Here is a 16,992-nt window from a genome sequence, read left to right on the forward strand (position 1 = left end):
TGCAGAGGGAGCACTTCCACAAAGGAGCAGCCGGGTGCCCTGCTGTGCCCACCTCGGGACTCCAGCTGGCCCCTGCAGCACGTGCAGGGTGCGGTGCCCGGGGCCCTGTGCTCTCCCTCCTGGGACGAAGGCACCGGGAGCTGTGTGGTGAAGGTGTGCACACCTTCCTCAATGGACAGGAACCCCAAAGGACCAAAAGAGTTATAAAAATATATAAACATATGTTTTTTTTTATTCTGGAATATTCATATTTTTAAGAAAGCAATTAGTAATTAATTATCTGACATTGGGTAAGAACCAGAAGATCATGGGTAATGTATAAATTACGATTATATGTAAAATATTAGTGGGGGAGCCCCTAATTCTCCATTCAAAAATCCTAATAAATTTAAGTACTTTCCAAAAATAGAGACAATTTCCATTGGTTTAAATAATGAACATGGAAATAAAAGATGGCCAACCCTAAATAACGATGCATTTAGGCTGGTTAATAGAGAAAACAGCTTTTTCCAACTCTTATTTCTTTTTGGTTTTCTTCCTTTTCTTCTTCTTTTTTTTTCTGATGATGGAGGAAAAAAATAAATTTGAATTGCATTGTCCCAAGTCAGAAGGAAGCACTTCGGAGTTTTCTTCATGTTCCATTCTGTTCTACATAACGGGAAAGCGGCTGAGGGCCTGCCTCAGCTTTTCTGCAATCTGGTGAAAGAAAGGACAAAGCAGTTCTGAGACACTGTCCCATTAGGATGTCACAGCATGCTACTGTGTACGACTCTCACGAGTCAACATCGCAAACTCGCCAATCCTGCAGCTCATCTCAGCTCTGCTCCTTCACTAGAGGCCCTGCTGCAGTGGGGCTGTGTTCTAACACGAGCCAGAGGCAGAGACCCCCAGGTACCAACCTATGAGAAGGTGTGGCCTGGACCCAGGCCCCACGTGTGGAGGGAGAAGTGGCTGCCGCGCTCCGGGGCACGTCACCCACGCCAGCTCTTCCACAACTCAGCTCCCTGTCAACAACCTGCCACTGGAGCCTCCCGTTTAGGACAGCCCAAAGGTGACAGGTGAATGGATGTGAGCTGAGGACTGCCTGCCATGGGCCCTGAACACACGGAATGCAGGAAGAGATGAGGCAGGGCCTAGGCAGCCATTATGAAACTACAGAACTTGTCTTCAGATGTCTGAGCTCCATTTACATGAAAAGATCTGTTTTCTACATGTTCTGCTAACCAAAACATTACTACACAGAGGCATGGAAGTTTAAGTTTTCATTATAATTTTCTAAACGAAGATATTTAAGGTTTTGCTCTCCCTTTTGGTTTTCCTGTAGAGACTCTTCTGGTTCACTCTGAACACCTGGATCACAAACAAAGGCTGCTTTTGGTCCCCTTTCCCAGCTGAGAGGATGGAGTCTCTGGCAGCAGGGTGACCTCATCTCATTCAGCACTGTCCCTGTGCACAAAGGCAGAGAGGCTGGGAGGAGGGGGAAGGGCTCAGTCAGGACTCCTTGGCCTTCAAAACTAGCACCCAGTGCCCTTTCTTCAGAAGAAACCCTTTTAACTCAATGTTAACTCAACGTTTCCCTTAAAGAGGGAAAGACAGATGGAATTCAAAGAGATCTTAAAAAACCAAACCCTGCTCAAAACTTAACCGCCTTTCGCCCATTACTTAGGATCAAAGAACACAGACTGACGTGGACCCGCCAGCGGCGCCCCCGGCCCACACGCACCGTTTCGTAGAACTGCACCTGCTGCTCCAGGTACAGGCGGATGACGCTGTTGTAGTCGTAGATCCGGTTACTGTGGAAGTGATTCATCTCAGCTGCGACCAGAACAAGAGGGCAATTAGCTCCCGCCCTGAGATTTCAAACGACTACACCTGGTCTCTGCTCAGTATGACTCCAGGTCATCTGGACCTATCCGGCGGCTTCCGAGCAGTTCCTGGCTCACATTCTACAGAGGCTAGAAGAGCAAGCGCACGGCCAGAGGCAACTCCGCCTCCAGTAAGAGGCGAGTGGGCCACGGAGCACCTCACCTGCCCAGGCATGCCTCATCCGCCCTGGCCCGAGCGCAGGGACACTCCCCACGCCGCCCGATCTTTAAAAATGAACAATATCTTCTATTTACTACCAGCCAGACTATGCCTAGGATGATTCTTCCAGACCCCTTTACTTTACAGGGTCCTGGGGCACAAAGGTTATTGACTGCTACACGCCAGACTCTGGAATTAATAGAGCATTGTGCTATTAAGGGTTATAAAAAGAACCTGCAATGCCTCCAAGAAGGAACACAACGTGCGGGCTTAATCAAGCTGCTGATCCCAGCTACATCAGGGGCATACGTGAGGAATTAAATACCGCGGTTTTTCTTTAACGCTGGGATCCTGCAAGCAAGGGGCTTATGAGCGTACTTAAAATTGGCTCCTGTTTATTTAACTGCTATTCCTACTTGGAGTTCTCTCCAGCAAGGGAAATGTCCTCTTTGTTAGGGTGGCCCTCCACCAACTGCACAGAACCCTTCTCCTTACCTTGCAAAGCATAAGACATGGTGCCGACTCGCTTCACCATGGTCTGCTTGTCCTGTGGAGTGATTTTACTAGTTGCAACTAGCTTATCACTTTCTTTCACTTTTTCTATTGCTCCCTATGAAATATAAAATGCAATATTAGTAAGACAAATCAAAAAGCGTTAAGTCATTAGATTAAAAATGCAACAATGTTAACATATTCTACAAGTGACTTGCCAACAAGCAGGAAGACATGTCCTTGGGTAAGAACAGGAACGCATCTAAATTTAATTTTCTTGGAAGCCAAAAGACTGCTATTCCTGAAATAATGTAACTAAGCTAAAATTTATCATTTATCCTACAACAAAGAGAAAACCACACAGCACACCATCTCTGTACTATTTATAAGCCACAGGCATTTCAAAAGTAGCAGATAATAGGAAAACGGGCATTCCATAGCTTCAGGAGGTCTAAGATGAGATATGGCAGCACGGGCACATGCTGCTTTTTCTGTCTCTTTACACAACAGGGTTTATGGGATGGCACTTGAGTTTGCGGACTGTAAGGCTTGGCTTTACTCTGACTTTTGTGAGAGGGACTGAATCAATTTAGACTAATGCTTAGCTGGAAGAAGTTGTAAAGGCTGCCAAAAGGGCTGGGGATATAGCTCAGTTGGTAGAATGCTTGCCTTGCAAGCACAAGGCCCTGGGTTCAATCCCCAGCACGGCCAAAAAAAAAAAAAAAAAAAAAAAAAAGGCTGCCAAAAAATCTCCTACTCCAGCGACAGCGCCCTACTCGTTATTCATCCAAACTCTATGCCGAAATTAGCCTCTATATGCCTGGACTCCAAGCCTGCGGGGATAAGGTCCTATGAGAAGCTAACTGTTCTCCGTTTTACATCAAACTGTCTGAAGTTGTCCAAAGTTTATTAACCCATACTTCCCCTTCATGAGACTTAAACTATAAAGCCACATGTTACAGTTGGTAAACTCTCATGACTGAGGGAATATGTGGATTTTGAAAAAGGGAGAGAAAAATTAACCAGAATTAAAATGTGAGGCCACCCAATCCAATTTTTTAGTTTAGAAACCTTTTTTGATGGGAATTAGTGTTTCTTTTTCATTAGTAAGGATGACCATGTCAGACAGTACAGTCAGGCTGTGCCTGATGGCCCAGTCCCCGAAGCCCTCTCCTTTGTGCCTTGGTCAGGTTACCTTGTGAGCACCAATGATATCCGGGAAGCAGCCGAGGAAGCCTTTATACTCATGATTACACTCCATGAGGAAGTGGAGATCTTTCTTCGGCTGTAACAAGACATGGGCTGATTGTTACTGGCAGAGGAATTAAAATCATCAAGGAAAACAAAAGTAGCATGTGAGGACCACGTGGCCGATCCTCCACCCACAGCCGAGTCATGGTGTGTGGGGCGTTCAGACTAGTTTTCCTAAAACAGTCCCCCAAACTATTGCACTCTAAATCATATGTAGTAAAGGATAAAACATCATACAAGTTTTAGGTTGGTTTATAAAATTAGATATTTTGAGGTGATCCAAAACAAAACACTACAAGGGAAAAATTTTCAGGTAATACTCAGTTTTGCCAGGTGTGCTGGTGCACACCTGTAATCCCTGTGGCTTGGGAGGACAGCAAGTTCAAGGTCAACATTAGCAACTTAGTGAGGCCCTAAGCAACTTGGTGAGACACTGTCTCAAAATAAAAACCAAAAAGGAGGATCACAAATTCAAACCCAGCCTCAGCAAAAGTGAGGTGCTAAGCAATTCAGTGAGACCCTGTCTCTAAATAAAACAAAACAGGGCTGGAATGTGACTCATTGGTCAAGTGCCCCTGGGTCCCTGCTATCCAAAACACAAAAACAAAAAGGGCTGGGTGTGGCTTAGTGGTAAAGCACCCCTGGGTTCAATCCTGAAGGGAAAAGGAAACAAACAAGCACCCCTGGGTTCAATCCTGAAGGGAAAAGGAAACAAACAAACAAAAAAACTGTTTTATATGTATGCAAATAAATTGTTATAGTTGAAATGTATTTTAGCAGAGAATTTACAAATAACACTTAAAATCCTGGTACTCCTCTTCAGTGGCAACTTTTAAGTGTTTCTATATTTTCTGAATTTTATACATTTGTTTTTTTCAGTACTGAAACTCCAATCCCCCTACAGTTAACAAAGACACTTAGCAGCAGAAAAGAAGAGGCTACTTGGACTTATCTTAAAGGAAGTCTTAAATAAATATATGCATTAGAAAGCATGAAACCTTCACTGGGATTCCGTGATTACGTGAGTACCTGTTCTGCCACCAGACTGGCGATCTCCTCATACGTCTTCCCGGCTTCTGTTATTGCATCATTGAGATCTGTTTCACCTGAAAGGGTCATGGCCTTATCAGTGACTGGACGTCATAAATATTTACCTTTTGATTTTCTTCAAAATTTTATTATGCATGTTATTGGTAAATTTTAATTTAGAAAATACCAAATGCTTGGAAAACTAGCAGTAGCCGTCTCAGGAATTCTCAGCGCCATTTCCCAGCTTCCCAACAGGCAGCCCAGGGCCACCGTTCCCATCTGCACCCTCCACTCCTGCCACAGGACAAACACACAGTCCACCTGTACACTTTACCAAAAAGATCAGGACCCTTTGAAAGATAGGGACCATACCATTGTGCGTCACTGACATGAAGAAAAGACCGTCACTTGGACAAGTGTGACCCCAGTGGGCAGCCCCTGGCAGCTCAGGGTGAGCTGGCTTTTGAACCAGGATGCACAGAGGGCCCACGTGGAAGACAGGGCCGTGTCTGTCACCTGAGGGCTCTTCTTCGGCCCCCGTTTATTCCTTGTTCTTCCAATGGGGTGCTGCTGACTGCATCTCTGCAGTGAGCGACACTTACACCACGTTCCTTTGTCCCTGCCTTGTTTGCACACTGACCAGGTTCAGATTCATGACTTCCAGTTATTTCTAGTTTTTACAACATTGGAGGCCACAAATGATTGTTGTCTAGGTCTTTTATTTTAGTATGGCCTTGCAAAATGGTGCTCTTCTATTTAATTATTCATCCTTTATTAGCTGAACTGTTTTTTGGTGACCAAAGGAAGGTCTTTTCAGTGAATAGCAGGAAAACTACTCCTCAAAAGATGGAAAATATATCATGAGTTCATAGTAATATTTCCAATTCAAGACTAGGACTCTAGGCTTTTTAAAATTTGATTTAAACTTTTATTTTTATTTTAAAAACCTTAGTTGCTAATAAAAATAACAATCACACTCCCTGGCTTCCCTACACTATGTAAGTACAGCTTTAGAAGTCTGTAACAGTAACACTGACATCGTATTGCCTTGATCTGATTAGCGAGAGTGACTGTCCTCCTCCTGCAGGCCTTCCGACCTCAGGTGTCTACTGGGATGCACAGTCACCGCCTTCATCTTGATGAAGCAGGTTGCCTTTTTGTTTTTGACTACAAGGAATTTCCTTTTCATCTTGATTTAAATTTGTTTTCTAATAATTGTGTTAAACATTCACATGTTTTTCTAAAGTCAACTCTATAAAACAAGTTATTATCAGAGTCTGGTTTCTGTATCTGTCCCTCTTCTCCTTCACAGATACCATTTAAAATTTTTTATTGATTATATTTCCATATGATACTTCAACGAATATGAACTATCTCATGGGTCTGGCAGGAGCCTTGTTGAGGGTCTCTGAATTGTCCAGTGAGCATACACACTGCTCCAGCTAGAGCCCCCCCCGAGGGATGGGCCACCCCTGAGGGATGACTGAGAGCGCGGGGCAGCTCGCTTCAGATGCAGGTTGAGCGTGGCTGACCTCCACTGTCCTTGGGGATGGAGGAGTGTGTCAACAGGAACTTGAACAGTTCTTTAAATTAGCAACTAGTAAAGTGAATGATAGTCAATAGCAAACATACTGAACTTTTAAAACTTGAAAAATGCCACTTGCATGATGAATATCTAACATGTCAACTGACAAGGACGGTGCAGAACATGGTGGCATCATCGGGCAGCTTGCTCTGGGGATTCAAGCACCTGGATAGTGGCAGTGCCTAATGTCCCCCCCTTACCGCCCATCTTTCAGTCAGGTGTCCAGCTCTCCTCCCACCTGCATCCTCTAGTCCTCCCTTCTCCCTATGGTTAATTACATTTTCTTTTTTCTATATTGCTTCAGGTTAAAATTATAGACACTTAAGACTTCAGGGAGAACCTGATCTGTCTCAAGAAAAACAGAGCGGGTTCTACTATATTTTTAAGAGAATGAGTAATATATGAAATAATTTATTTGTGGTATAAAGTCATCAAAGAACTTCTTTAGAAATCATTTCCCAGCTTACTGTCTTCTATTCCTCTCTTTTAAAGCTTTTGGTCTGTCATCGCACCTTTATTACTAATATCATACCAATGAATACTGAGTGACATCCTTATCTACTCCAGCATCACCCAAGGGAACAAGTGAACTGCTTTGAAAATCCTGATTGTTCTGAATGGTTTCTAAGTTCTCTACCTGACTCATTGTGACTAGAGATCCCAAATCTGGGTACATGTATTGTATAACCTGGTACCAAACTCTGAACTCACTAGAAGAATCCTTAGGCTTCCACTATCGGCTAGGGCGTGGACGACGATGGCAAGGGACTGCCGATCTCGCCTCGGTAAGAAGGTACCAAACAAAGTACCAAACTAAGGTCATGCTTTTCCTTAGTCACTGATGCATGGCGAGAATGAAGAAATACAAATGAACTACATTCTGAAAGAGAGCTTGTCCATTTTAGGCTGCAGTTGAGTTTTTTTTTTAGTTGTTGATGGACCTTTACTTTATTATTTTTCTGTGGTGCTGAGGACGGAACCCAGTGCCTCACACATGCTAGCTAAACGCTCCAACGCTGAGCCACGACACCAGCCCCAGCAGGTGAGTTCTGGTACAGGATGCCAAGGGGACCAATGAGTGATTTCCCAGCATCTGCAGACAAAGGCTCCCCTCCTGTCCCACACTGCAGACCCTTACAGGTGACAGGGCACGGGGACATCTGCCCAGGACCCACAATACTCCTGGTTCTGGTCCTGGCGCCTCCGCTGGCCACCAGACAACTAGGCCAAGGTGCTTCTCACGGCTGGCTGGTTTCTCGTTGAGGCTAACTGGACCTGAGGCTCCTTCCAGTCTAAGTGTTGATTACAAGACGGGGAAGTCAGGCCAACAAGAATTACTCGTGTGTGGGAGCCCCAAGTCTTATATTTCGATGACAGAACCATTTCTTGTTTCTGCAAACATTCAGAAACTGACATTTAAAGCCCTGTCTGGTTTGGTATTGGGATTAGCTCTCTGGGAGGTACCAATTCTAACACTGAGCTACCACATGGTGAGAGGAGACACTCAAATTTAATAGGTGCCCCCAGGTGAGAAATGCTTTTTCATGTTATAAAGGAAACTTGCAAATGCTGCCAAGGTACGAGGGCAAAGACCCTACCTACCACTGGCAGCCCATACATGTGCAGGAGAAGCCGAAACCGTTACAGGGAGACGCGAGGCAATAGATTCCTTACTTCAACATGGTTCCCTGAATGACCTTGATAAAGCCTGACCTTTTCAAGAGGAAGACTTGGGTGGTATGGCACAGAGACAAAGTAAAGGTAGACTGCTACCTGTCACATTAAACAAAGAAGCTAAGTCTGACAGCAAAGGCAGGCAGGCAGTCCAGCAGGGAAACACCACGTAACAAGCCCCCAACTCTGCTCCAGAGCCGGGCGGGCCACAGACCTGTGCACGAGGCCTGGCCAAGTGGCTCCTTGGGGACAGCGGTGCCTCACCGCAACACTGCTGCCTGCCTGCCAGGTCCTGAGGTGGAGACAGGTCTGGATGAGACACTAAAGGAGTGTTCTCTCAACTGTGGAGGCTAAAAGAGCTGATCTCAAAGTGGAAGAGAGCAGAACTGGGGTCACTGGAGGTCAGGGATGGGGGGACAGGAGGCTGGGTAACAGGAATTGAAACCCAGAGGGGAACAGGTTCTAGAGTTCCACAGCACAGCAGGGACCCCAGTTCCCAACAGCCTATTACATATCTCATGCAGGCTCCAAACATAAGAAATGACTGAGGTGGACAGGCTAGTCGTCCGGTTTCAATCGTACCACGTCACACTGTGTTCCATGTGTGGGTACCATTATTATGGATTAAAAAGAAAACATATCAAATAGATAAAGAAAGATGTACCTTGATAACCGCTGGAACTAAACACCGTGGCTAAGCTCTGCAAGGCTTTTCCTATCTTCTGATATTCCTTGGGTAATGCTGAAGGAGATTAAAGAATCAATTGTTAACTAGTCCTCCGAGCAAACTGAAATGGGGTTCAGCTATTTTCTAATAGTAACTATTTTAGAATAAAAGACATCTGGTGTGATTCAAAAGTCTATATTCTTTACAAAGTACTGATGCACACTAGGCAAGCACTCTACCATGAGCTAAAGCCCAGCCCTTTTTAAATTTTAAAAGGGCCTTGCTAAGTTGGCCAGCCTGGACAAGCTAGGACCCTCCTGCCTCAGCCTTCTGAGTGGCTGGGATCACAGGCGTGTATCATGGTGTTCAGCTTGCAGTGGATGCTGTCCTTATCAACCACCCCACTTTCTCATTCACCCAATGAAACATGGTGCAACCAAGCTCACCTGGACGACTCCAGTTTGCAAGGCACCTTCACATGCACCACTGAACTGGGTTGTCACAAGAACCCCCACCAGAGGCAGAGGAAAATAAGGTGCAGACAACCTGACGAGCTCAAGGCCACATGCAGACCAGTAACCAACCACAACAACTGAAAGAAGGAAGTGTGGTGAAAAACATGGCAGTCAGAGTCACAGGACCAGGGATGGGAGGGATCCTTCCAGGGTGTCTCCAGAGAAGTCTCTGTCTTAGACCGCTGTCCCCTGGCATAAGCCTGTGGCCTTAGAGGGAGAAACTATGTGTGTGAGCAGCAGGTTGCTAGGACACTCGGCCACCCTTAAGAACGTTCACCTGGGTGCTTCTGCCTCTCCCTGGGCTCAGACTCTGCCCATGCTCCACCCCACAGGGGTTTCGTGTCACAGACTGGGAACATTTAAAATACTACTTTGTGAGAGAAGAAAGAAGATGCACTGCGTCAAAGCCTAAACAGCACCCTACCTTCCCTTCCTTCCTCCTCCCGTCCCAGAGAGCACCCTACCTTCCTCCTCCAGCCCCAGAGAGCACCCTACCTTCCTCCTCCCGTCCCAGAGAGCACCCTACCTTCCTCCTCCCGTCCCAGAGAGCACCCTACCTTCCTCCTCCAGCCCCAGAGAGCACCCTACCTTCCTCCTTCAGTCCCAGAGAGCACCCTACCTTCCTCTTTCACCTCCAGAGAGCACCCTACCTTCCTCCTCCAGTCCCAGAGAGCAACCTTCCTTCCTCCTCCACCCCCAGAGAGCACCCTACCTTCCTCCTCCAGTCCCAGAGAGCACCCTTCCTTCCTCCTCCACCCCCAGACAGCACCCTCAAGCCAGTATCTCCAGCATCAACATCCGATCCTACGGACTGCAGGGCATGGAGCTGACCAGCCATCACGTATAAAGGATTTAATTCTCTAGAAGACACGATTACCCCAGATTGTGTGATGTCTTAGAAAATTTTAAGATCTGCATTCACTTACAAAGGGCATAAAGATTTAAGTGGTTTGTTATGATGACCTTGTAAGAGTTTACAGCTAAACAAGTCTATTACTTTAAAAATGGATTTCCTAAAATGTGTCAGGTCAGCCGCTCAATTTAAGAAACAGAATGTTATCAGTGACTTTAAAATAAATTTGTGTTCTCCTTCCTAACTCAGTCTCTCTCTGGTCTTGAAATTTTGTTTGTCTTTCATTTTGTTTTTTTCCTAATTTACATATACCTAAAGAATATACGAGGTATTCTGACATGTTCTGATAGTATATGAACTCCAACATTCTTCTATGGCTTGTTTTTTTTTTTTTTGTTTATTTTATTTTAGCTTTGTGAGATTCATCTGTTGATAAACAGAGCAGCTGGGGTCATAGCATATTATACCACTGGAATATATCATAAATGAACTGTTGCTTCCAGTTTTTTTTAAACCTAGAACCATGTGAAATTAATTTTAGAGGTTAAAAGTGTTTGATTTCAGCAATTTAATACAGTTTAACAATGCTGCTGCAAACATTTGTGAATATGTCTCTATGCCTATGTGAAAATTTCCCTCAAATGGGGAAAAAGTGGAATTCCCTAATTTCAACACACTAGCACCTTGTATTTACCACCTCATGTCAAACTGTTTTCCAAAATTATTATTCCTGTCTATATCTCCATCGTGGAAGAATAAATGTTCCCACTGCTTCACATTGTTAAAAATACTCAGTATATTCTTCCCCTTTGAAAAAGCAGGCAAAAGTGGAAGATGTAAAATCATATTTCATCATGTTTTAAAATTTTGTTTTCCTAAATAGTGATATAGGTGAATATTAAAAAAAAAAAAAACTGAATTCCTTCACTCATACTTTAAGAACGGTGTCCTAGAAACCTTACTGAATTTTGTTCTAGGCTTTGACCAAAGAGTTGCAGGATCCTGGATGCAGGAAACTGGCCCTGATGGCTGACAGTTCACATCATAGGCCCCCAAGGCAGAGGCTCCCACAGCCAGGAACTGGGTGGAGCCACAGCTGAGGTGCCACATCCTCCCAGCACCCAGAGTATCTGTTCTAGCAGCCATGCTGGCTTTTCCTAAGAATTATGGCTTTAGCCAAATATACCACATCTTACCACATGGATAAAGATTAAACCCTGCTGGGCATGGTGGTACACGCCTGCCATCTCAGGACTTAGGAGGCAGGAGGATCCGAGGCAGGAGGATCTCAAGTTGGAGGACAGCTAGGTGGTAAAGCACCCCTGGGTGTAGTTCCCACCACCAAAAGAAAAGCAAAAATAAAAACACCCCACCAACTGAACCATTTAAGCTAACGGGTGTTTCCGATGGGACTTCTTGGACTGGCTCTATTGGGGTTGGTTTTCTGTTGTTTAACAGGGAGGAGGAGTGAGGTCAGGCCAAGGGCCTGGAGTGACACCACTGGGTCCACAGCAGTGGCCCTGTGTGGGCAGGCTCCCCAGGAGAGCGTGCACAAAGCCTGGCCACGTGGAGGCACTCACGCCCCGTGCAGCGCTTCCAGTGCTCCTGGCCCACGGTCAGCAACTCCTTGACGCCGTCGTCCATGGCCTTGGTGAACTTCCCCACTGCGTCACACTTCTGTTCTCTGTGGACAGAGAGATCTGACGGTCACACGAGGAGGACATCAGTGGTGCAGGGACAGAGCAACCCGAACCCCTGCACTTGTTTTCCTGCATGGTAGCAGCTGCCCTGTAACTAAGTAAGTCCTAAAACAGGCAGCCTCAGGTTTTCAAAATGACTTAAAAATGGCCACTTACATTTTAGCTTTGCTTTCTTTCCTCAACTTGTGAATTTTAACTAAAATTAAAATCCTAAAGTAAAACCATCTCTTGGGTGTCTTCCTCAGGACACCCAATGGTAGTTGTTGCTTAATTCATTCTACTGAGTACTTTAACAAACAAAAGAAAACCTGGGTGCACACCAGCTACCGATGCCCAAGACTCAGGCTCCTGAAGCGGGTAAGGAGCTTATCTGCCACAGTGCACTGCTGATGAGAAAAGCAGTTCGTGAAACAGGATGGGCTGGGAGTGCAGCTCAGAGGCAGAGCGTGTCTGACACTAAGTTCCATCCCCAACACACAAAATAAATAAGAAAAGGGCTGGGGGTGTAGTTCAGCAATACAGTGCTTGCCTAGCATGTGTGAAAACTCTGGGTTCACTGTTTAGCACTGCAAAAAAAAAAATTAATTAAAAAAGTGTATGAGTTCATCTCTATTATTGATAAGAATAATTTTCAGTAGTTTGATATATAAAGAGAAGAATTTGGAAGAGTATATACCAACACATGAACATTCACTTTTCTCTTGGAGGACTTTTTCTTTTCTCATCTATATTTCTGGTAACACATAAGAAAAAAGTTTCTTTAATTAAACAATCCCAAGATTGCTTACTAGTCCTTATACAGAAAGGAAACTACTTCAAAATTTCAGCTGAGTCTGTATTTAAACAAAGATTACATGATGAAAAACCAGAAGACCCAAATTAGAGACTGCTTCCATCAAAGCAGGGCTCAAAATTTCGGCTTTGTTGGCTACTGTGTGGGTACTGGCAGCTTGGTCTCATACTTTATTGGAAATGACTAACACTGTGTCAACTATGGAATCACTGACTCTAAGGTAAAAAGGAAGCAGAGCTTTGTCTAAAGTTATGGCAGAAACAGGGCACTTCCTTATAAACATGGAGCGCGTCTAGTCTTCTGACTAGGAGCCCTTTGGTGCCATAAACTCCCATTAGCTCCTGCACAGCCAAGACTACAAACCGGGGAGGCAACTGCAAACTGACCGCACAGAGAGCAACATTGCTGTCTCTTACATCTCTATTAAGTCCAAGTCAGGGGCCTCTGGTTCCATGGTGGAAAATATCATAACTCCTACTAGCTCATCTTTCTCAGCCTTCCTCTTTCCAGTTTTCCATTCCTGCAAAAGAGAACAGCACCACAGTGTTAATGTGAGCTGCAGAGTCAAATGGTCTTCCAAATTCCCATGCCAGCTCAGCTCACTATCAGCCTCCTCTTTCTGTTGTTGGGAAGCAGCTCCCGTTCCATTTCCCCTCCTCAGGGGCCAGGTGCCTGCAAACCTCCATGTAATCTTAGCGTGTGTCCTGCACCACTGCAGAGCGGACCTTATGAAACCAAGTCTTTAGAGAGTGAACAGATTTGATCACATGCGTTTTCCAAGGCTACCAATATAAACACAGTGAATATAAACACACCCTGTGAATTTTGACCATTAACTGTTTTTCAAAAATGGTTATGGCTTCTCTAAAATACCAGACAGGAATCAATATTATGAGATATTTTTAAAAACTTATTTTAAGACACACACAGTACCCATAGCAGAGACAAACCCTCACGCAGCAAAAACCTGTGTGACTACAACATCAGCCAAAAAAGAAAAGAGCTGGCATTCCAGAGGCCCCTTGGGTCTACCCCCTCTCCTGACCCTTAAAGGTGCCCTTATCCTTTTTTAGTTTTACCACCTAACCCCCACTCCATTACTGTTTGTCTGGTTTTCCTGAACTTGCAAAGAACCCCAAGGTAAGCACTGCCCTGGGCCTGGCTCCTTTGCTCAACCATGAGTGACCTATACTCACAATGCTGTGCGTGGCTGCAGTGTGCTCCTGTATGTGTGTTCCCCACCATGTCTACACTCTGCGAGTGGAGTCGGGAATGACGCTGGGATGTGCCCATCTCCTGGTGCACACGCACTGCATTCTGTGGTACCTTCGCGTGGTTCAGCTGTGGTAGGTCACGCCAGACTGTTTTCCAAACTGGTCTTAACTATTTTCACTCCCACCAGCAGAGTGAGTCCCAGCGGCATCTCACCTCACCAAGGAGACATGTGGATGGTCAGTCTCCCTCATTTTAACCATTTGGGTGAGTAAGGAATGGTATCTGATAGTGGTTTCAATTTGTATTTCCTTGATTGTTAATGAGATTAAGTACTTCTCTTTACATTTGTTGATTCAGATGCCTTCTTTGAAGTACATTATCAAATCTGTTGTTGTACAGGGCTGATTGTCTTGTTTATGTGGGTCTCTATAAATTCTAAAATCTAGCCCTTTATTGGTTATTTATGCTGCAAACATCTTTGACTTAGTAGCTTGTTTTTTTAAACTTTTAATGGCTTTTCTGATTTAAAAAAAGTTCTTAGTCTTACTGCAGTCTAACTTATCCATCTACCCCTGTATGGTCTGTCTTGTTTGTTTTATTTCAGAAATCTATGCTAGAGTTATGAAGATATTCTCCTAAGTCATGTTCTAGAAGCTTCATTACCCTGCCTTCCACATTTACATCTGAAATTGGTTTCTAAAAACCTTGATACAATGGAAGATTTCAAACACATATGAACGTAGAGAGAAAAGCGCAAGCCCCCAGAGCAGGCTTCAGTGACTATCAACCTTTAGTCGCCATTCTTTTTTGTATCATTGGTTTATCGTAAGACAGACATGAACGCTTTTTACATGATGAAAGGTTTCAGAACTTCGCAAGCTGGGCAGCTTCATGTGGTGCAGTCCCTCAGTGATTTATTCAGCCTACACACTTTCCAAGACTGTCACCATCTCTCAATAGGAAATAATACTTATCAGTTGGGCACAATGGCTTGTGCCTATAATCCCAGGTACCTGGGAAGCTGAGGCGGGAGGAACCCAAGTTCAAGGCCACTCTGGGCAACACAGTGAGATTCCCTCTCAAAATGAAAGGGGGAAAAAAAAAGATGGAAAGAGAAAGTTAAGAGAAAGAGGTATTCCTGGTGGTCCAGCTCCACTGCCATGCCTCGGCTCTGGGGGAAGCACTCCACCTCCGGCGTCCCTCCCACTGGCTGCACCCCTCCACTCTTGCCCTCTGACGGCTGCTACTGCTGCTGGCAACGCTCTTCCGGGAGACTTTTCTGGGAGCACACACCTCCTTTGGTTACGACTTCAGCTGTATGCTCTGCAACTAGTATTCACGGAGCAGAAGAAACTGCCTGGACTGTCCTGCTGCAGGGCTGCCCACACAAGGACTGCAGTTGGCCAGGCCCAGCACCACTACCTGAAAAGGTTGCCCTCCCTCCCGTGCTCACACTACTCAATCCCGCCCCAGCGAGAGGGCCTCTTACTCTGCTGGAGCTCCACACTGAACTCTGATGCCAGCCAAGTCCTCTCGGCGCTCCCTTCTTTTCCAAGAGCTTCTCAGCTCCTCTTAGCACTTTTTCTACACTTGAAACATTTTTACTGTTATCAAGCCATGAAACACTGTATTAGAAATTTTACTTAGGTCTTCTTTTACTGATCTCAATAATGCTTCATAGTTTTCTATGGAGAGCTTTCTTACATTTCTTCTATTTGTTCCTAGTTATTTGACACTTTTGGTGCTACTGTAAATGATAGCTTTTTTTTTTTTTTTAACTTAAAATTTGTTCTTTGCTGACATTGCAATGGCTTATATCTAGCTACCTTTAAAAATCATTAATTTCTATGTAGTTTCTTTGGAATTTTCTATGTTAACCACAGAGACTGTTTTCCTAGTTCTGCACTGTCGTTTACTAGGAGAGGAAACTGTGGCCCAAAGAGAACACATGCGCTGAGCAAGTCCACACAGTGGTCAGAGCCGAGACTGAAGTGCTCTGACTTCAAGTTCTTTTTCTCTGAGGCCACTTTTACAGCATGCAGATTGGTCTCTGAAGATGGCAGCCATGAAAAATAAGACAATCAGCAACGAGGGTTTACTATTATTTGTATACTACACTATGCAGACACAGGGCCTTCAAATGTGCTTTCTACATCAAATCCTCGACAAATCACACAATTAGGCCCACTGAAGTCCTGCAGGTGACCATGAGACAGCAAATTATGAGGGGTCCATGCAGCTTCTGTAGCTACAAAGTAATGAAATGTTGAGAACTTGTTTTCAAGGGCTGGAGTCATGGCTCAGTGGTAGAGCGCTTGCCTAGCATGCATGAGGCGCTGGGTTTGATCCTCGGTACCACATAAAATAAATAAAATAAAGGCATTGCGTCCATCTATAACTAAAATAAATATTTAAAATAAAGTTTAAAAAAAATAAAGAACTTATTTTCACTCCAATATAGCTCTATGACATACTGTGGATTAATGTTGCCTCTTAACAGGAAAGCCAGGGTTTGCAGAGCAGCCTGTAAGGCTAACAGACAATAGACACAAAGTCCAAAAGAAATGCTGGAAGTGTTTTCCAATTCTCTCCCTGGTCATAAGCAACACACCAAAAATGCCTGTCAAGTCTAGAAAGAGGCAGCAACTGGAAATTAAGCCCAAATACTCATACTATGTGAAATGTGCATATGTCTGTATACCACAGATAGGGTCCTAATTTTTAAGACAGTGTATAAATGTGTTCACTTCAAAAAGGAAAAATACTATAAGAAGTTTAGCAAGTAAATCTCTGCCTGAAATTTCCAACAGGGTAGGTGGTAATTTATTATGTGATTTAAAACTAAAATAACTTCACGACATTTTTTCCAGGGTCATAAGAAATTTAGCATCTGTTGCTGTTCTGAATGAACTCAAGTTTTTCCTCTTTGGAGTATTTTCTAAAATATGCAATATTTTTTATGAGAGAAGTGAATTATAGAGAAAACGACTTTTGAGAATGTCAGTACAGTGTACGGTAAAAGCTCCCCACGAGAGAAATCTGTTACCCAAGCAGACACAATGCGACGTCAAGTGGCCAATTTCTTCTTGATTTTAACTGGAAGAGAAGACCTCTGTCAGAATGCGGTCCCTGGAGTCAGCAGAGCAAGACCGGCATTTCTGGATTCACAGCAGTTATGGGAAAGTGACTTGGC

The 16,992-nt window shown here is 44.5% G+C and overlaps 1 protein-coding gene across 2 annotated transcripts in view; it reads right to left on the reverse strand.

Moving 5' to 3' along the window:
- Nucleotides 1–502: 502 nt before the first annotated feature.
- Nucleotides 503–16,992, reverse strand: part of Snx9 (sorting nexin 9) — a 92,884-nt gene continuing 76,394 nt past the window's right edge. For both annotated transcript variants that reach the window (XM_047557968.1, XM_047557969.1), the window contains 8 exons: nucleotides 13,001–13,104; nucleotides 11,672–11,775; nucleotides 8,721–8,798; nucleotides 4,798–4,874; nucleotides 3,713–3,802; nucleotides 2,521–2,635; nucleotides 1,724–1,815; nucleotides 503–696 (listed from right to left, as the gene is read on the reverse strand). In XM_047557968.1, coding sequence (XP_047413924.1) covers nucleotides 649–696; nucleotides 1,724–1,815; nucleotides 2,521–2,635; nucleotides 3,713–3,802; nucleotides 4,798–4,874; nucleotides 8,721–8,798; nucleotides 11,672–11,775; nucleotides 13,001–13,104 — 708 coding nt within the window. In that variant the 3' untranslated portion in view covers nucleotides 503–648. The remainder of the gene's footprint in view (nucleotides 697–1,723; nucleotides 1,816–2,520; nucleotides 2,636–3,712; nucleotides 3,803–4,797; nucleotides 4,875–8,720; nucleotides 8,799–11,671; nucleotides 11,776–13,000; nucleotides 13,105–16,992) is intronic.

This window comes from Sciurus carolinensis, chromosome 7, assembly GCF_902686445.1.
Source record: "Sciurus carolinensis chromosome 7, mSciCar1.2, whole genome shotgun sequence".
Classification (NCBI taxonomy): Eukaryota; Metazoa; Chordata; class Mammalia; order Rodentia; family Sciuridae; genus Sciurus; species Sciurus carolinensis.